This window comes from Danio rerio, chromosome 23, assembly GCF_049306965.1.
Source record: "Danio rerio strain Tuebingen ecotype United States chromosome 23, GRCz12tu, whole genome shotgun sequence".
Classification (NCBI taxonomy): domain Eukaryota; kingdom Metazoa; phylum Chordata; class Actinopteri; order Cypriniformes; family Danionidae; genus Danio; species Danio rerio.
Window position 1 is genome coordinate 22468211 of NC_133198.1, and position 21858 is coordinate 22490068.

The 21858-nt window shown below is 36.2% G+C and overlaps 1 protein-coding gene across 2 annotated transcripts; it reads left to right on the forward strand.

Moving 5' to 3' along the window:
* Positions 1–344: 344 nt before the first annotated feature.
* atp6ap1lb (ATPase H+ transporting accessory protein 1 like b) lies at positions 345–19773 on the forward strand. 2 transcript variants are annotated; one of them, NM_001201403.1, is made up of 7 exons: positions 345–495; positions 4646–4686; positions 10557–10642; positions 10930–11171; positions 13158–13208; positions 13315–13558; positions 18276–19773. In NM_001201403.1, the coding sequence occupies exons 1-7, from the start codon at positions 395–397 to the stop codon at positions 18510–18512; spliced, it is 1002 nt and encodes a 333-aa protein (NP_001188332.1). In that variant the 5' UTR covers positions 345–394; the 3' UTR covers positions 18513–19773. The 2 variants fall into 2 exon arrangements, with proteins under 2 accessions (NP_001188332.1, XP_073794627.1); XM_073938526.1 differs by lacking the exons at positions 345–495; positions 4646–4686; positions 10557–10642; positions 10930–11171 and adding an exon at positions 12020–12621 and having other exon boundaries at positions 12981–13208.
* The last annotated feature ends 2085 nt before the right edge of the window (positions 19774–21858 follow it).

Sequence of the window (21858 nt, forward strand, 5' to 3'; positions counted from 1 at the left end):
CTCTGAACTAATTTTGAGCTGTGCCAGATATCAAGTGCTTATGAAACTAGCCTCCTGGGACTGGAGTTGAAACGCGTAAACCCCTTAGCTTGAGGTTGGCCAGCAGCTACTGTATGTTTGTATGAGAGTGAGGGAACAGAAAAGAGAGAGAAAAACGATAGGGGAGGAGGAGGGTAGAGGAGTGTGTGTATGTGAGAGAGAGAAAGAGAGAGGGTGTGGGGGGAGAGAAAGGCTGCAAGAATGAAGGCTGTGAGGCGGATGACGCACGATTATCTCCCCCTGGCTTCTGATTGGCTGCTTTGGCTGTCCGTCACAGAGCCCAGGTTTAGGGATGTGCGTTCAGAGCAGATTATGAAGCAGACCTCATCTCTGGCAGTCTCGTCAGATTGTCTCAATGGCTAAACACAAGCTTTTCCTGTTTTTTTCTCTGTTACTGTGTGTGTTTATCTCTCTGTCTTTGCCCTTCGATCAAGTGCCTGCGATCCTGGACAGGAGGTAAGAGCTGCGCTTTCAGCTCTAGCGTGGGGAGGGGGAATGATGGGGCAGTGATGCTGTGCAGCTGATGCACTTGTCTTAGTCTTTTACAGTGGCCAAGAGACACCAAGAAAAAAATATATATATTGTTTGTTAGAAAATGTTGAAACAGCATTCGTAGAACTCGCTTGTCCAGTTGACGTTTGTAGGCTCTAGATGTAGAGTGTGTTGGGGTTTTGCTGCAGTTTTTTTTTTTTGCTTTGTAACTACAAGGCATGCAAACATGGCTATGACAATGGGACAGCAGGCAGACCCCATCCAGTGTCTGTAGGAGTCAGTTTACAGATGCTTCTCCAAGAAACAAAAGAAAGAAGTCAGATTCCTGCGCATCCTTGAAGATACAGAATAGTTACAATCAGTTTTTTGTCACTTTTACTGTTTCTGAATTCCTTTGCTCAGATCAGATCAGGAATAGCATAAATATGATAATTTAGAATTGTTTGTTGTTTGGTTAATATTATATATCTGCCATTTCTGTATGAGAACTAGTAATTCTATATATATATATAGAAAGAGAGTGATTAGAATAATAACATTAGTAAATTTATAACTTCCCTCCTAAAAACACAAAAATTTAACAAATAGTTTTAAAACATTTCAGTCACATTTGTAAATAAATTATCTCGAAGGATAGCTGCATTTTTGTGTAAGCTGGCATTCCAGTAGCTTTTTTTTATACTGTATAAAGTATGTTTATGATAAACATAAGTAAACGTGTTTATTTATTGCTTAGTTGATAGTCTGGATGATGATGGTTTATAATATGGGGGGCTTTTATTGCTTTTGTTTTGTAATCGATAAGACTTTAATTTGAAACTACATTTCAAGAGTCAAGTCATCGTTCTTTGCTATCTGTTACCTGCTGGAATTGTTTACTTATCCATGCCTTTACATCTGAATATATGAATAATTCATGCAAATATATTATATAATAGAGGCTGAGATGTCTTCCTTTAGTTCTATAAACCACAGCTATGGTAAACAACCTACCAACTTGCCCATCCCTCCCTAGATAGATCTAAAGCTTAGGATTTATAGGGATAAGAGCAGCATTGCAGGCTGTCGAAACATTGGGGATCTTGTTAGTCTAGAAATGTGTCTTAGGAGTCGAAATGTTGAGTTGTTTACAACCTTCCTCAAGTTTCTCAGGGTCAATGTATACGGCAAACAAAAACCTTTGGCCCACAAAGGATGCGAGTGGAATCAAAGGCTGTAATCTTATTACCATTAAATAGACAAATCTATTTTAATGCCTTGAGGTGTTTATAGAGTACTGTGCTAGTGCACTGTGCTAATCTGTATGCTAAACCTATAATCTATATATGCAAGAGATGATTTTGAGCTCTGACAGTGGCAGTGAGGTGAAGACATAGTGTAAGCGTTGCTTTTCATTACATAAATGCTCAATTCAGCACTTAGGCTACTGTGTCCAGCCATAACCAATGACAGCAGCGCAGTCCTCAGCTGCTGACCTCGGTAAACTGGCATTAGAACAAAGGCGAGAGTCACTCCTCGTGCACGCACACACACTCCTCAGCAGGCCTCTCAAGACCACATTTGCTGTTTTGAGGATTTTTTTTTAGCAGAACTACCTGGAAAGAAGAGAAACCTGTCCAAATGTGCTTCTAGAGATGTTTATTTGTCATTTTATTCATTTATTTATTCATTTGATTGACTGACTGATTGAGAAGAACTACCCAGAAATAAGGAAAAGTGTTAATATGTGGTTCTTGAGCTCTTTATATGTCCTTTTTATAGGCCTACATTTATTTCTTTTATTTTTATTAAATTTTATACAGAGGTATTTCTAGAGCTTGTTATATGTTATTTTTTAGCACTTTTAGGCCTGAATTGTTTATGGTGTCATATTTATTTACTTATTTATTTTAGCAGAACTATACCTTAAGAAAAACACTTTAATGTAGTTCCAGGTCAATTTTCTGTATCACTTTTATGCTCAAAATAGTTTTTACAATACAATTCTAGTTCTAGAGCAGAAATGGGAAGGGTCGCAAGACAATAAGGGGGGGGGGGGGTCGCTTGGTAATTTCCAAAAATCAAATAATTTTATTAAACTATTAGAATGATCATATTTTATCCATAAAAAACTAAATTGTAGTTAATAGTCACACTGTTACCATGTTAATAATTAATAATAAATAAAAAAAACTCAAAATTTTGGGGGTGATTACATTCTAGTAAAGACACAGCTATACTGTCAGATGTAGCACATTGATTTTATGGCACAGGTTAAACTTTCTGACACATTTACGGCACTCATGCACATTAAAAATAAATACAGGCCACAACTGAACTTGGAGGATGGTGTCCGAGTGGCGTTCTCCAAAATTAAACAGTGAATAGACTTGGGCGTATTGTTATGTGTGTGCCGTTGTGTGCAAGGTTTACAGTATATATTTGTAACCACCTCACAGAATATTTAGGGTCACAACAAGGCACTGGCATTGTTATTTTGGGGGTCATAAGCTGAAAAGTTTGGGGGCCTCTGTTATAGAGCTCTTTATATTTCATTTTATATATCATTTCATTGCTTTATTTATTTTAAACAGAAATTTAAGAAATTAAAAAATTTTCAAATGAAGTTTCAGAGCTATTAAGAATAAGTCAATTTTATATGACATTTCTTACATAGATTTTTTTTATGTTGTAATTTATTATAATATTATTTATTATTTATTATTATGGTGTTTATTTCATTAACAGAATGAACCGGATAGAAGACAAAATGTACAAATGTAGCTTTAGCATTGCAATGGAAACGCTTTACAAAAGTAGTTCTAGAGGCTAGAGTTTGGGAGCTTTTTCAATTTTATATGACATTTCTAATGTAGTTTTTTATTGTTTGTTTGGATTTTTTTTTTTTTTTTTTTGCTGTGGTTATTTTATTACCAAAATGAACCGGATAGAAGACAAACTGTACAAATGTAGCTATAGCTTTACCATTTCACTGGAAACATTTTACAAATGTAGTTCTAGAGGCTAGAGTTTGAGAGCTTTTAAGAACAAGTCAATTTTATATGACATTTCTAACTGAGATTTTTATTGTTTGTTTGTTTGTTTGTTTGTTTGTTTTATTTATTTTTTATTTTTTGGTATTTATTTCATTACCAAAATGAACCAGAAGACAAACAAATGTAGCTTTAGCTTTAGCATTTCAATGATAAAACTTTAAAAAAATAGTTCTAGAGATGTTTATATATATATATATATATATATTATACGTCACTTCTATGCTTACATTATTTTTAATATTTTTTCCTTTCTTTCTGTTTTCCAGAAAGATATTACAAATCTAGTTCTAAACCCCTCTATTTATGTTTTTTTTTTATTTTTAGTTTTCACACCTGCATTTGTGCCATATTGTCACCATGATTGGATTACAGCGGTTTTACTACTCAATATGCCATCCCACATATCGCACTTAGCAACCGAATGAACTTAAATGCTCCATGCACTAATCTGTTTATTTTCCCCACAAGTCTGATGTTTTCCTGTATTCCTTAATCTCTTACATGATCACAAAGCTCGAAGCAGCAAATGTCAGTGTAGCAGACGAACCTAGAGAGTGAACCGGGGTCATCTGATGCTCCCGTTTGCAATCGCACACCCTACTGACTCTGCTGAAGGTGAACAGGCCTTAATCTAGAACGTCAACACATTCACACAGCGGGATGCCTTCTCCCGGATGGGGCGGCAGATTCTTAATAAGGGTTTAGGAGATTGTGCCGCCAAGCTCATTATCTCTGTGATTAGACGTATAAACGGTTCATCTTAGGATAATCCAGCAAGTTCCAGTGTGAAGGAAGAGGTGGCACGGGATAAATATACATGTGCTAGGTGTCATTAAGTCATTTTCAGCCCACACTTTGTTGACCCTAAGCACGTGAGAATCATGCCATTCCACTAAATGTCTTGTCTTCTCTTGAGACACTAATCTGGACTGAAGATGTCAGACTTGTGGTCATGCATCAGCGCTGCGTCAGGCTGAGTGGATCTATGGGAAATCTGTCTTAGACATTGATAAGTAGGCCACAGCCTGACACAAAGAGATCAACCCCTCTTTTTGTTCTGCTTTGTTTTTCCATCACAGCTCGGAGGTCCCACCATACCAAGCTGTGAGAATTAGAACAGGTAAGTGTCTTTTCCTTTGGTGTTTGATTTTACTCGCTTTATTTGTGTAACTTTTTACGTTTTATTGAATTTTTGGCTGTGACATTTGTGCAGTTTTTTGTTTACATGTGTGCATAATACTAGTAAAAAGTCTGGTGTTCATTAGTTATTTTATGTTTTTGAGCTGCCAAATTGAATGAAATAGTTCAACAAACAACAGACAAATCGTTTTTGCTAACTATATTTGCTCCACCAAGAATGCTATAAACAATTCCCCTTTATTTAATATCTCTGTATACAATACATATTGTTTCAAAGCAGCCTCGTGGTATTTAACAGGAAAGTAACAGAATCAATCATGCAAAAAATTAAGAAGATCCTAATTGTGAGGTGACACAGCTGAAAATATGCAACAGTTATTCTACTATTCTGTATTAATTATTGTTTAGTCATTTTTCAGCTTAATTCAGCAAAACCAAAACAACACACATATTTAAATACCCCACAGCAGTGGAGTTTATTTCCGGAATGAAGTGAACTGATTGAGTGAACAATTCAATGACTGACTCATTTTAGTGACAAACAATTCCTAAACAAATCAGTGTTGAGCAAATCAGTTTCATATAAATCAGAGAAACTTGGGACAATATGGAAAACGCAAATAAAAAAGAAAGAATTTTTTGTTTAAATTTTTGAAATATGCACATTCCAATTTTGGTTCTTGCAACACATTTAAAAAAAAAGTTGGAACAGTAAAGCATTTACCACATTGTAATGTTGGCATTCCTTTTCACAACATTTAAAAGACGTTTAGGGACTGAAGAAAGCAATACAGCTTAGTGGTTTAGGTGTAATTTTGTCCCATTCTTCTTGCAAACAAGTATTAAGGTGGGAAACAGTAAGGGGTCTTTGTTGTCGCATTTTGCACTTTAATATGCGCCACAAATTCTCTATTGGAGACAGGTCGGGACTGCAGGCAGGCCAGTCAAGTTCCTGTATCCTCTTCCTCCGCAACCTGTAATGTGTGCAGAATGCGGTTTTGCATTGTCTTGTTGAAATATGCATGAGCGTCCCTGGAAAACAAGGCACCAAAGTGTGCTACAAATTCTCTATGTACTTTTCAGCATTAATAGTGCCATCACAGAAGTGCAAGTTACCTTTGCCAAGGGCACTGACACAACCACATACCATGACAGACCCTGGCTTTTGGACTTCAGTAGCAGTCTGGATGTTCTTTTTCTTCTTTAGTCTGGAGTACATGGCATCAGTTTTTCTAAAAATAAATACATGAAATACTGATTCATCTGACCATAGTACATGTTTCCACTTTGTGATGGTCCATTCCAGATGCCTCTAAGCCCAAAGAAGTCAATGGTGCTTCTGGAAACTGTTAATACAGGGCTTTCTTTTGCTACAGTATAGTTTTAACTGGTGTTAAATGCAACTATGTATTGTGGTACTTGACAAAGGTTTGCCAAAGTAGTCCTGGGTTCATGTGGTAATGTCGCTTTTAGATGAATAAGGATTCTTGATGCGGTGTCACCTGAGGGATCAAAGATCATGGTAGTTCAGCTTAGGCTTGCACCCTTGTCCTTTACGCACTCAAATTCCTCCAGATTCCTTGAATCTTTTAATTGTGTTATGCACTGTTGAAGGTGAAATATCCAAATATCTTTCTATCCTTCTTTGAGGAACATTGTTTTTAGAAATTTCAATCATTTTCTCACATATATGTTGGCAGACTGGTGATCCTCGGCCCATCTTTGCTCCTAAAGGACTAGACCTTTGCTTGGATGCTGCTTTTGTACCAGATCATAATTACAATCACCTGTTGACATCACCTGTTTCAAACCACATCAGTTAAGCAATTTACCTGGTTACCAGCCCTAATTGCTCCTGTCCCATCTTTTTTGGAATGTGTTGCAGGTTTGAATGTCAGGAAAAGATGTGTATTTACAAATTAAATGTAGTTGACCAGAGAAAATATGAAAAATTGTGTGTTCATATTGTCTGCAATGAAATACAAGTCAAAGTGAATTTAGAAATCACTGCTCTCTTTTTTATTTGCGATTTAAAACTGTCCCAACTCTTTCTGATTTAGGGTTGTATTTGCGTACTGGAATCATTTCTCTCATTTTTGTTCAGAGAAGTTCATACTTGTGTTCATCAATTTGTCGTATTTTAGGAGCTACCAGTTTAATTAAAATATTTTAATGCTGCATTTTAGTAATTATGAAGTTAATATTAACATACATCTTAGGCACAGTATTTTTAGTCAGCTGGATTTGGTCCCCAAGTGATGCCACCACAGTCATCATGTGTCCGCCACCTGAACTTTTCCGCACTGACAATTATATGGAAGACACGGTTGAGGCAAATTCTGCCAGTATTATTTCCTCTATCTGCGTGTTTGCACTGAATTTGTATGCAGCTTACTCACGCAAATACTTAATTCAGCATTTGGTGTGAACCCATCATTAGATGTGTTGTTTAGTGTGCGGAAAGTCAGTCACAAATATCAGAGAAGATATGGTTTAAATTTGTGGGAATCCAGCAATAGACTGATTGGACAAGGGAGAAATGGGCCACTTTTCATTCCTTTGTTATGGGTTTTGAGTTGTCATTGTAAATTTTTCTTGGACCTGGCAACCCTGCTGCCAACAAAGCCACCGGGAGGTCACAAATACTTTTGAAGTGCATCAAATCAAACAAGCAGTCACATCTGAATATCTCAGAGCAATGGCATTGAAGTGAACTGATTCACTGAAAAGTTTAATGACTAACTCTCAAACACTATTCCGGAATGAATCGGTGTTTTTGAACTAATCATTTGACTGAAGATAACTCCTTTTTATTACTGCTTACTGGCATTATTTATTCATTTAATGTACAGAATAAGTCACTGAGTATTCCTGTTGTATAATGACAGATTAAACATTACATTTTATTTAAAGGGCACCCATGGGGAAAAATCTACTTTTCAAGTTGTTTGGACAGACATATGTGTAGGTATAGTGTATAGACTGTCATATTGGGCTAATATAAACACACCCAGTCCTTTTTTTTTCAATTTAACAACATAAAAACGGTGGAGCAATGGGCTATATGCCGAAGTATGCTAATAGGAATTTTTAATTTGCCAGTATCCTGGGTTAAGTGCTTCCAATGAACTGTTTGCCATTGCAAAAACGGCGTGTTTAAGGTCTGTTTTCTTAAAAAATCGGCGATTTTTGGTATGTTTTGGTATTTTGGTACTGGCTTTGTGATATGTGATATAAAGTGGGTCTCAGATTGTTCAAGATGCACTGCATTAAATTAAATTTTTTACCCGCTATGTCTTTAAAAGTGAGCATTTATTTTAACCCAGTATATTCAATGGAGGTTCTGCTCTAGCCTGCTGATTCTGACAGGCGCATGCGAGTAATTGGTATTTTGTCTCATTTTACGCTTGAGCAACTAAATGAATGCCAGAGTCTATTTAACTGATTGTTTCCTAATTACATTACAACATCGATGCTGTAAAAGGAATCATTTAAAATAAATAAAAAACTAACAATTGCAGGCAGGGCTTTTCATTAACACCCGCCAAATGTGAGTAGATTTCAGCTTTGGCGGGTTAGACAGACACCTCCACTAGTAACTTTGGCTGGTTGGAAATCATTTTTAAAATGTAGTTTTCCTTAAAGCAGTGTTCGACAATAAGCATGGCCCAATATTCGTGCAAATGTGATATTAGAATCGAGAAGTCGCACGACTGACAAAAATAACTGTGTTTGCGCGAGCAAAAGAATTATCAATACAGAATGAGAGCATGATCACTCGTGCTAACAGCTGATATGATGCGCGTGACTGTTAAAAAGCGCGCATGAGCTCCCGTTTACTTGCGCAAAGCAACCGGGCCTACAGGAAGCACAACGGGTGCGATTGGTTCCCTTTGAAATAGACTGGACAAAGAGTGATGATTGTGCACCCACAGTCCTGCTGCTTTTAAAAGCTCAAGATAAAAAAAAAACATGTATTCTTTTGTAAGCAGCAGCTTTCATTTTAATTCTTAGAAGAGATTATTAACTGTGTGCACGGTATGTTTCACCTGCTTTCTTTTGCTTAGTTATTTTTGTTAATATGGTTTATATATCATGTTTTACAATAACATTGCTTTAATGGGAGATAACTCCCCATTTATGTTATAACTAACTGGTGATCTGGGACTTTTAGCCAGAACAGATTACTGTGCATATTTTAGATACATGACAATAATTATTTTTTAAATGTAATGTTTTGTAAAGAAAAGTTTTGTTGAATTAAAAAGTGCACATATAAAGCTATTTCCTTGTTTTTACACATTAAAACATTGTGGCTAAGAAATACTTATTTGGTGTGGTCAGAGATAAATTTGGTAAATCCTTGAGCCCTAAGAAAGTCGTGAAATAAAAACTGATTGAATTGTGACACAACCATTTGCTCATGGACATTGAACAAGCTAATACACAATACACACAAGAAGTTAAATGAATGAGAAGGCATGTGGACATAACACAACATCAAAATCAAGTAATTTAGCATTTCAAAGTCAAATTTAAGCAAAATATACTTTCCCAACAAGAAAAGTGTGGCTAGTGAAAATGGTGAGAGGCTAGTAATGTTGGAAATCTACTAGCCACAGTGGCTAGTTATCAAAAAAGTTAATGTCAAGCCCTAATTATTGGTGACTGGAAGTTTAGCATGGGAACAGCACTAGCTCACCAATACCATATTGGAGCGGTTTTCAGATCGACGTAGGAGTAGGAGTGCGGTCCCCCGCCCACCGAATTGATTGACAGCTGCGTATTAACATGTCCTGGTAGTCACGTGTAAAATCTTACCAACAAGACAGGACGTGCGCAAAGCAACCGGGAATAAAAGGTCTGTTCAGTTTGCTAGGATCATCACTCATCATCAAATGTGATCAAGAGTGAGTTTTACAAGTTTTAAATGCTTTAAAACAGTGCATGTGTGTAATGAATTACAGGGATTTACTTCAGCTTTATTAGCACAGCCGCGTGTCAGAACAATTATAAAAGAAGGCGCTTCAATCCTGGTTTGTGGACATTAAATCAGGTTTATTATGTACATTAACAGATATTCATGCAGCAGTGGATATTAACCTGTATCCTGTTACATATGCGTGGAAAAATAGTGCAAAGTTAAACCAACGGGTTGTCTGTATGTGTGTGTCTGCGCTGTGTATGTGTGTGTGCGTGTGAACTTTGTAATGACGTTTTGTGTGACTCATCGTTGCAAATCCACAACAAATGCATCAAATACTCATTGGTAAAGTTCTTACTGAAGTATTTCTCACAAACGCTACGTGAGATCTGCTTCCTTTATGTCTTTCTGTTGTCTGAATCTGCCAAGGGAGGGAGATTAAGGCACGCAGAAAGGCACATAGAAACAGTGGGCGGGGAGGACTAACCTAAAAGATGCAGTACAACAAAACCGCTATCTGATTTAAAATGGTATAAAAAAAGAAACTTATAAAAGGTATAATAAGAAATCTGATGAGTATTTTGAGCTGAAACTTTACAGACTTGTTCTGGAAACAAAAAAGACTTTTTTTTTTTTTTTAAAAATCTGAAAAAAAGGGGTAACCTAGGTTCCCTTTAAACCTTTATGAAAACAAAATCTTATTAAACTTTCAGATAGAATGAATACACTATTGCTGCTTTCCAGCATATTGTGCTGATTCGTACATTCTATAAGTTTCATCTCTAAGTGTGTGTGCTTTTGATTTCATACTGCTATTTTCCTCACATATTCACTCTGTGCTTAAAAATAAAAGAGTGATTCACTGCACTGAAAGAACTCACCATGCCATCTCCCCCATTGTTCTATTTCAACGTTTTGTGATGCAGATGGAGAACATGTTGAGAGTCCAAGTGCCTCACACGAGGAGAGTTATTCGCCTGCAGCTGAAAATCCACTCAGAAGAATACTGCAGGTATTGCATTTTTTCCTGATAGTCAAAGTGACCTTGGCTTTCATAAGCAACATCTCTGCCTTAATTCACCCAGCATCCTACAAGATCCAAAACACAGTGACTGATTCAGAAATAACATATTATGAGGAAAATGCATTTGCGGGCCAGGGAATATCAGTCATACAGTATCTGCTATCTGAAGCATGAACGTTTCCTCCTGTAAGAAAGCATTTGAGATCAGAGAGGCCCATTAATAATGTATGTTCCATATAGCATCACCTCATTGTCCTGTTATCATTTTCAAACAGCCTTACGGTTGGCATCTGCATGCCCAGCCCAGAACCAAGAGGAAGTTACTACAGTCTACCAGCTCGGGACCCTACTCTCCACTGACTGTAGCTTACAACGGCAAGATCTGTATCCTGTTCAAAGCTAAGAGACTGGCTATTCGATACAGGAACAACACTTTCCTGGACCTTACAGAGAGGGTGTTTGGATCCAGCGCACAAGTGGACACCAAAGGCTCTGTTTGTACAAAAGAGAAGGCCACGTATGTATTCAAGTGACTTCTTCCTTAGATTTAATATATATTTATTTAATTGTCAAATGCTTAAACCTATAAAAGCATATGTTTTGTTGACCAACTTCATGTTAGATGTTAGTTACATAAATAAGTTTATTTTTTGCAGATTTTATTATGTATGTAGGCTACAGTGCTACAAAAAGTCAAACATAATTCTAACTTGATTTTTACAGATATTTAACAATTATTATATTTTAAATGATTCTTTTAGACACATTTAGTTACATTTAGACAGTTTTGGGTAATTAATGGAGTTAAACAATTAATCCATAAACAGTTATACGTTTGGGATCATTAAGAAATTAATACTATTTACATTTTGCAATGGTATGTTAAATTGTCATGTTATCAAAAGTGACAGTAAAGGCATGTATGATGTTATATTTCAAATGAATGCTGTTCTTTAACATTTTCTATAAATCTAAAACATATGGGGGAAAATAAACACTGTATCTACAACAACAAAATTATTACATTGTTTAATTTATCAAAGTATCAAAGTTAACTTGTAAAAATATTTTACAATGTTACTGTTTTACTGTGGTTTTGATCAAATAAAGGCAGCTTTGGGTGGCATTAGAGACTATAAAACATCAAAATTACGAAAACGTTTCTTATAGACCTTTAAAGAATAATGTATGAATAGATTCAGGCTTTACTGTACTGTATATACTGTATATGGTTTGAGGTATAAATCATTTCAGCTATTTATTTCAGACAGACAGATTATGTAGATGGATGGATGATAGATAGATAGATAGATAGATAGATAGATAGATAGATAGATAGATAGATAGATAGATAGACAGACAGACAGACAGACAGACAGACAGACAGACAGACAGACAGATAGATAGATAGATAGATAGATAGATAGATAGATAGATAGATAGATAGATAGATAGATAGATAGATAGATAGATAGATAGATAGATAGATAGATAGATAGATAGGCAGACAGACAGACAGACAGACAGACAGACAGACAGACAGACAGACAGACAGACAGGTAGATAGACAGATAGATAGAGGTAGAGAGGTAGGTGAATGGACACAGACAGACAGACAGACAGACAGACAGACAGACAGATAGATAGATAGATAGATAGATAGATAGATAGATAGATAGATAGATAGATAGATAGATAGATAGATAGATAGATAGATAGATAGATAGATAGATAGATAGATAGATTGGCAGACGGACGGACGGACGGATTGATGGATGGATGGATGGATAGGTAGGTAGACAGACAGACAGACAGACAGACAGACAGATAGATAGATAGATAGATAGATAGATAGATAGATAGATAGATAGATAGATAGATAGATAGATAGATAGATAGATAGATAGATAGATAGATAGATAGATAGATAGATAGATAGATAGATAGATAGATAGATAGATAGATAGGCAGGCAGGCAGGCAGACAGACAGACAGACAGACAGACAGACAGACAGACAGACAGACAGACAGACAGGTAGATAGACAGATAGATAGAGGTAGAGAGGTAGGTGAATGGACACAGACAGACAGACAGACAGACATACAGACAGACAGACAGACAGACAGACAGAAGCTTAATTGTTTAACATGTTTACAGCAGTGTCAGTGTTTAAAAAAAGAACATTGTATTGGCCTACTTTATAAGCATTTAAATTGAAACACAGCACATCATATGTTTTGGATAGATAGATAGATAGATAGATAGATAGATAGATAGATAGATAGACAGACAGACAGACAGACAGACAGACAGACAGACAGACAGACAGACAGACAGATAGATAGATAGATAGATAGATAGACAGACAGACAGACAGACAGACAGACAGACAGGTAGATAGACAGGTAGATAGACAGATAGATAGAGGTAGAGAGGTAGGTGAATGGACACAGACAGACAGTCAGACAGACACCAAACTGATGACAGTGTTATATTTTATAGGCTATCTTTGCGTTTGGGTGATGTGGAAGATATCAAGGGACTTGTCATCAGGTAAACACTTTTTCTTCTGCACTGATCTTGGCTCATTCACTGAATCTTGTGTGGTAGATAATTGCATTCAGTTGTTAATTACTTCCTCTTTTTCTGTTTTGCAAAGGCTTCAGATGTCCAACACCTTCTACGAATCAGTAGGCCAGAACTGGTTCACTCTAGACAGCGTTCACATCCACTACAACTGGACTCATGAGGCCACGTTCAATGCCACGGAGGTCTATGCCCCCGCCACCTATTCTTACCACTGCCAGCACGTCAGCAGCTTACAGAAATATGACACCTTACTGGTGCCCAGCTCCTACACTGACAGCTCGGCAAACTGGCACATCACGTTCACAGATTTTCAGGTAGCTGTGGTGAAATGTCCTCGAGTGTTTTTAAAAGTTTGCTGAAGTTCAGCACTGTATGCCTGAGAGTGTTTGTGGATTTGCTGGCATTTAATACAATTATTTGTAGTTTATTTACAGTACAAAACCTCTATAAAAACTACATCTGAAAATAAAGCCTTTTTATTGGCATTGATGGATCTGTTAAAAATCGTTACAAATTAGTAACCTTTTTCATTCCACAAAAGGTTCTTTAGAGTGTAGAAAATTTTTTTAGATTTCAAAAAAAAAAAAAAGGGACATACTAAAACACTTAGGGCCCTATCATACACCCGGCGCAATAGTCTTTTGCTAGTTTCAGCTAGAGTCGTTTTGAGGCGTTGCGTTACGCTGTTTAAATAGCAAACGCATTAGCACTCATATGTGCGCCCATGGGCGTTCTGGTCTAAAAAGGAAGGCGTTCTGAGGGGACCGCTGGCGCTTTGCTATTTTGAGAAACTAAAATAAATTTTTCATTAGACCAAAACAAACCCGGTCTAAACTCCGGTGCAGAGTTGCGCCTCGCATACACACTGCTTAATACGCACAAGAGAGCAATAGGCAAATATCTTTACATATTAAAAAATGTAAATATTAAGGATATATATATATATATATAGGATATAATAAGAATAGATATAGGATATAAATATAAAGGATTAAAATATTACAAAACATATTATTTTCTAGCCTACATAAATATAAAAAATCACTGCTTTTATGTCTTCTTTATCTTGGGAGGCTTTTTCAGTTCATTCATAACAATTTGCTTTTGTATAATGTTATTATTATTATATCCATATTTATATTTGTTTTATTAAAACAAGCTTAGATTTGCCCACCTGTCAGGTTTTAGACCATATGAGGCACAGCATGTGTTTTAGGATATAACTCAGGTTTTTGAACACACTTCGTTAATATTGTTCATTTATTCATTTGCTGGAAATTAGAACTGAATTTAGAAATAGTTTTAAAACAAATATTTGCGCTTAACAAACGCAATTAATTATTTATAGACTAACTGATGTCTGTGCGTAAAGGTTTCCCTATCCACGAGAGAAAGTGAAAGTAGATCCATTATCTCTCATTCTCACGCAGTAGATGCTCTGTTTAACAGTTTTCTGTTAAAAAAAAAACTGTTAACTGTAAACTGTTTGCTAGTGAAATGCTCAGTTTTTTCACTTAGACTTACTTTACGTCCTGTAAATAGCGAATGCGCTTATGGCGCGATGCAGCTGGCTCTTAAAGGGAATGGGAGATGAGACTCTAATTGGTTTATTCTCAAAACACACCTATAACTCATTAATAAAATAAAATCAACCCTTTTAGACCATGCGCCACAGCGCAAAGCAGATTTTCCCGTCCTTAAAGCAAAATCCCGTCCTTTATAGCAAAAATGCGTTCTGACACGCCCTGAAAGCGTTTGCACCCTGCGTTTTGCGCTCTGCGCATGGACCGTCAAACTAGAGCCCTTAATGTGAAAAAAGATTTACGTGACTTAATGTACCTAAACATTAACCAGAGAAACCAATTTCTGCCAAACTTTACTTGTAATTAACCCTTATGACTGTAAAATAAATGAGTCCTTTCACAAAGTAAAAAAATATCACATTAAGCATTTTCTCCCTCATTGAAGTCTATTATAAGGAAAAAGCTTAACATGGCTTAATGTGCCTTAACAACAAGCGGGGAAAATAAAATTTCAATCAAATTTTACTTATGATTAACAATCACTTTTTATATTATAAACAGCCTTTTTGACATTTAGTTTCCCTCGGTTGTTGTAAAGTTACATTAAGCCTTTCCTTATTATGGACTTCAATAGTGGAAAAACACTTAACATGATATTATTTACTTTATCTATGAAACTAGGACCCGTTCTTTTGACAATAGTTAGTGTTAATCACATGTAAAGTTTGACAGAAATTTGGGTTTCCCTGGTCAGTGTTAAGCTGTGGTGGAAAGAGTACTGAAAAATCATACTCAAGTAAAAGTACCACTACTTGCCTAAAAATGTAGTGTAAGTAGAGTGAAAGTATCTGTTGTAAATATTACTCAGAGTATGAGTAAATTGTAGACCTTTCAAAACTACTTAAGAGTAGTGAGTATTACTCTGTTAAAAGCTGATGCGTTTACATGTCATTTGTGCATGTATGTTTAAACGTAACATTCTTTGATACTCATTGATATATTGCCCAGCAGGCACACAACGTCATAAGGAGTTAATATTAGGTTAGATTTAGGTTGTGTTGTCAGGTAACCAAAATTCATTGGCTAGTCAGCGTCTTAGGACAACGTTATTTTGATGTCCAATAAAGACGTCAAATGACGTTGATATTTGGTTGATTTAAGGTTGTTAGAATGTGACTAAAATCCAACGTCAAGCTAGCATCTTAAACCAACATCATATGGATGTCAAATACTGACATTTATTCCTCAGGTATGCCAACCAAAATCCAACGTCTGGTAGACGTCATAGTGGTAACATCCACACAACTTCAAGATGTGACATCATTAGATGTTGATATTTTGTTGGTTTTAGGTTGGACATTGACATTGGTCTAATGTTGATTTCTGTCGTCAACCCGATTTTCATTTTCAAACAAAGTGCAACGTCCCCTTGACATTAGGGCACAATGCCAATCCGACGTCATGTTGACGTCTTGTTAAACATTTAAACTTCTTAAACATTTCTCATCTTCTCATCAGTGACATGCATCTAAACAGTCTCTGGGTCATTGCATGTAAAGATTTTGGACATCATTTTGGACACTTTTAATGCTTCCAAACAGTTTGCTGCAATTATAAAGCGCACATGTCTTGAGGTAGTTCATTATGATGCAATTTTCCTTCTATGTGTGATTTGATTGGACAGGAATCACAGGACTGATTTCTCTAATCCCCATAGACAAGAAAAAATAAAGTAGTGACTGCAGGTTGAAGGAAAGTAGTGAAGTAAAAGTACAGATACAGCACTAAAAATGTACTCAAGTGAGAGTAAAAGTACACATTTATACTTAGTAACTACTTAGTAAATTACAATTCCTGAGAAAAACTACTCAATTACAGTAATTTGAGTATTTGTAATTAGTTACTTTACACCACTGGTGTTAAGATACATTAAGCCACATTAAGCTCTTTCCCTATAATGGACTTATACAGGGAGAATACTTAAAGTGATATTGTTCATTTGATGTACTAAAATAAAAGCTTGTTCTTTTAACAGCAGAACGTGTTTATGAGTATATGTTTATAGACATTTGATTATCTCAGAATGTTGTTAAGTTAAACAACATTAAGCTCTTATAATGGACTTCAATGGGGATAAAACGATTAACGTCACATTGTTCATTTCATCCACCGAATCAGAGCTTGATCTTTTGCTAGTACATAGTTAGTGTTAATTACAATTAAAATTTCATAGATTTTTTGATGTGCTCCACTTGTTGAGGTACGTTAAGTCATGTTAAGCTTTGTCCTTTTATAATGGACTTAAAACGCATAACGTAATCATTTTCACTCACTAAAATTAGAGCTCATTCTTTTGACATCTGAAAGTGCTTGTCATGAAAAAAAATTTATAGAAATGTTATTTTCCACACTTGTTAAGGTACATTAAGCCATGCTAAGCTTTTTCCTTATAATAGAACCAATGGGGGAGAAAATGCTTAATGTGATGTTTTTCACTTTATCTATGGAATTGAGACTCATTCTTTTTACAGTCATTAGGGTTAATTAAAAGTACAGTTTGACAGAAATTTGGGTTTCTCTGGTTGATGTTTAGGTACATTAAGCCATGTTAAGCTCAAGTTAAGTTTTTTAGAATGTCCCTAAAAACTTAATTACGTGTTTTGGGGAACCAAAAACGGTAATGGCATGTTGAATTTTAAGTTTGTGGTGTGCCACATTTTGTGGGCGACCACCTTAAGAAAGCCACGCTTTGTAACTTTTGTATTTAATTCCAGGTTCATACAACACAATATTTTGTATAGTAGTCAAATAAATCTTTGTTTAAAAAAATAATAAAGTCAGACTACACAATGTTTCCCAGCAAATCATTGCTTGCGATCTTTAATGACATCTATCATTTAATTGAGAGAGGTGGAACTAAAGGAAGACTTCCAGAAACTACAGTATACCATCATAAACGTTTAATGGCCATCAAACCTGTTTGTTTGTTTGTTTTATACTTGCTTTTTAGTCATTAAAAGACCTGACAGTGGAGATGAATTTTTCATATTTACAAATTTCTACCAGCACTGCTCTTTTTTTAAACATGGTTAAAAATTATCTTTGGAGTTTCTGGTCTCCTGTTGATCAACACCATAGATATGAGACTACATGAAGGACTGAAAATAATAATTAAATAAGCAAGTCATTTTGTCAGGACATCATAAGGCTTCTTTAGCAATAGCCCTAAACATTCTTAGACTGCCAATTTTAGACTATAAGGTGAGTTGGTGGTTTATGAAGGTTCTCAACAACCTACACTAAACAGACTGTGCCAAAATCAGACTGATATTATGTACTCAACCCAGTGTAAAAGATTATAAATATATTCCATTTAATGTCCTCCTTAAACCATTTAGTACCATCAACAAACTCACCTGATGTTTAGGTTCTGAAAAAATGTAAAGGAATGTATTGTTATTTACAACTTTCTAATTCAAAAATTGGTTATTTTGTATCTTTTTTCCAGATCCAGGCCTTTAACGTCCAGTCCAACAAGTTTGCTTCGGCGAGTGATTGTGCAACCTTCTTTACTCCAGCCATCTTGATGGGCCTGATCACATCTCTGATTCTTCTACTGGTGTTGGCCTACGCCCTGCACATGGTGGTCCATCTCAAGCACATCGACCGTTATGAAGAGCACAAGACCACCGTCTACTTCCCCCGCACCCCTGAAGCTGAGCTCCCAGACAAAAACAGTGTCTGAGGAGTGATGGCAGTGCTGTGAAACCAGCAAGAGACCAGAATGGAAAGGATTGCTAGTTCTGATTCTGGATGGCTGCATTGTCCTCTTGGTCTTCCTTCTGCCTGGCACGAAATCTTCTCATTATCGCTGTCTTAACTTAACTTCTTACAGTCAGAGGATGAGATTACCTGATCAAGCAGGTGTTAAAACCCAGGCTGGAGCCAATACCTGGACAGATCACGGCTTTCCAAGACCAGGACTGGGAAGCCTATGAAATGGGGACAAAAAATTGTGAGATTGCCTTTTGACAGACCACCATATTCTGGCGGGCTTTCCAAAGCACTTCCCTGACTGGATACAAGTACTGTGGTTAGAAGTCTATGAATTGACAAGGCAGCGGATGCAGACTGTAAAACAAAACAATGAGTATGGAAGTCGTCTTGGTTTTTCTTTTTTTTTTACAGTACTTCATGAATCACCATTTCATTCATCTGTAATGGAGTCCTTAGACTGATCTGCCAATTACAAGAACTGTTTTATGACTGCCAAAGTGGTGCAAAACTGTTTGTCAGCCTTGATGGGTAACTGACAGTAATAATGTGAATACGAAACGTACAAACAAACAAAGCGTAAATGTACAGTGCTTAATACTATTTATGTATTCCAGAACTACACGGCTTAGATTCAGGAACTCCATAAATATACTCATTGGCTTAAAACGATCAGCTAGACATTCTCATAGATCTAGATTCAACTGCTGTTTAAGTACCAACTTCCAGTATTAAGCACCTTCAGATCTATAATTGTTAAGTGCGTAAAAAAACGTATAGCAAGAAGAACTTTTTTAAGCTTCGGAAACTAATGTATTGCACAGGAAATTTTTATATGATCTCATAATTGCTAGGTCTATATGCCGTCCCTTTTCAGGTTGGAATATATTAGCACTGATAGATGAATTTAGCACCCCTTTGAGAATTTATAGTACAGACAGTATAACTATAGTGAGGTAATGCTGAAAGAATGCTGTACAATTATTCATGTAAGTGTACCCTCAGTATCATAATCAGTATACCTCTATATCTACAATTATAACATCCGTAGCTCATTATCACAATAACCTGCAGCATGACAATGACTAGAGATAAACCTCTACCATGGCACGTCTGATACTGGAGGTAGCAATGTGTTTGTTTGAATGATGGTCGTACACACTGAAGTGCACAAGAAGTTTCCTGAACATCAGTCAATTCAGTCTGAACAATAAACAGTGATCAGCTCAAAATAGTGTGTCATGCTTTAATATTTCAGTGTTGCAGAGGCCAAAGAGTAGTTAATGTATGAGTAAACCTCACTCCCTTGTGAAGCACACTAGTAACTGACATTAAAGGCATGCACCTGTGTCCCATGATGGAACTGTTTGGTTCAGTGGATGTAGAACTGGGAGGGTTACATTGGTCCATGACCTGAATGGGAATGAGGTTTTGGAAGGTAACAGAGGCCAACTAAGTTAGACCAGGGATGGGCAACTCCGATTCTAGAGGAGCACTATCCTATTCCGTCAAATACACCTGAAAGTTATTTTTATGCAATCTTGAAGTAGGTTGTATCTGAAATTGCTCCTTTTCTCTTAAATTGTGCACTATTTAGAATTTGACAAGGTCTGACCAAGACGTTCTAACAGAGGAGTGACCAAACTCAAGTCCTGGAGGGCCATGTAATGCAGAGTTGATCTCTAACCCCAACTAGATATTCCGGAACTGGCTAATCAAGCTCCTACTAGGTAGAAACTTCCGAGCAGGTGTGTTGAAGTTGGAGCTAAACTCTGCAGGACACCGATGCTCCCTAAGTTTGGGCATCCCTGTTCTAACAAATCAAATCCATTTATCAAACCAGCACAATCTCTACCGGTGCACTCAGTGCATGAATTTACTTACCTGTTTTCATTTATTCCTTTAAATGGACTATGTTAGTGGACTAATGTAAGGGATAGTGAATGAGGTTACAGGGGGAAATTTCAGATTCAGTCATAGATTACATTTTAGGTCGGTTTGATTAGGCAAGGAGTTGAAATCTGCAAGACAGCAGACTTTCTTCAGGACAGGAGTAACTTACAGTACCTCATGAGTAGAGATTACTACCATGTCTTCAGGAGGTACACCAGAGGCTGCGGTGTGAAATACCTTAGTCCACTCCGAGAAAAACTGCACTTCATTGGTGCGGTGACCCTCCCCTTGCTTTAAAAAAAAGAGCACAGTGATTAATGTTAGAAGCTGCAGTCTTTGGTACACTTGTTAGTGTGCCCACCTCCCAAACATTGGTTTGAATTTTACCGAATAGAACCAGAGAGGTTACAATAGTGCCATGGCCAGGTGGTAGGGGTAACTGAGGTCTGAGGTAAATTTTATACCCTGGCATAAAGAGGTGCATTAGCAAGGGATGCTAGAAGGTTCAGTCTTATGTACAGTTGAAGTCGAAATTATTAGCCCCCTTTGAATTATTTTTTTTTTTTTATTTCCCAAATTATGTTTAACAGAGGAAGGAAATTTTCACAGTATGCCTAATAATTTTTTTTTTCTTCTGGATTTTCTTATTTGTTTTATTTCGGCTAGAATAAAAGCAGCTTTTAATTTTTTATGAACCATTTTAGGGTCAAAATTAGTAGCCCCTTTAAGCTGTACTTTTTTCGATAGTCTACAGAACAAACTATCATTATACAATAACTTGTCTAATTACCTTAACCTGTCTAGTTAACTTAATTAACTTAGTTAAGCCTTTAAATGTCACTTTAAGCTGTATAGAAGTGTCTTGAAATATTTTTAGTCAAATTTACTGTCATCATGGCAAAGATAAAATAAATCAGTTATTAGAATTGAGTAATTAAAATAATTATGTTTAGAAATGTGTTGAAAAAATCTCTTCGTTAAACAGAAATTGAGGAAAAAAACAAACGGGGGCTATTAATTCAGGGGGGCTAATAATTCTGACTTCAACTGTATGTGTTAATTTTGCCCCCTTCCATGCTGGAGATGCCGATTTTCCCAAGTAGAAGCGGAGAGATTTTATTGTTGCTATGACCTGGATGGGAGTGAGGTTTAGGGCTGTGAAGGTAATGGAGGCCAGCTAGTAATAGCTATGTGAGTAAATCTCCCTCCCCTTGTCTCTTAAATGGCACTGAAGTGACTGACAAGGCAGCAGCATGAAATCAAAATGTGATCTTCTTATATATATATATATATATATATATATATATATATATATATATATATATATATATATATATATATATATATATATATATATATATATATATATATATATATACATATACAGCAGTGCTTGTTATAAACGATTTATCTATGCAGTTAAT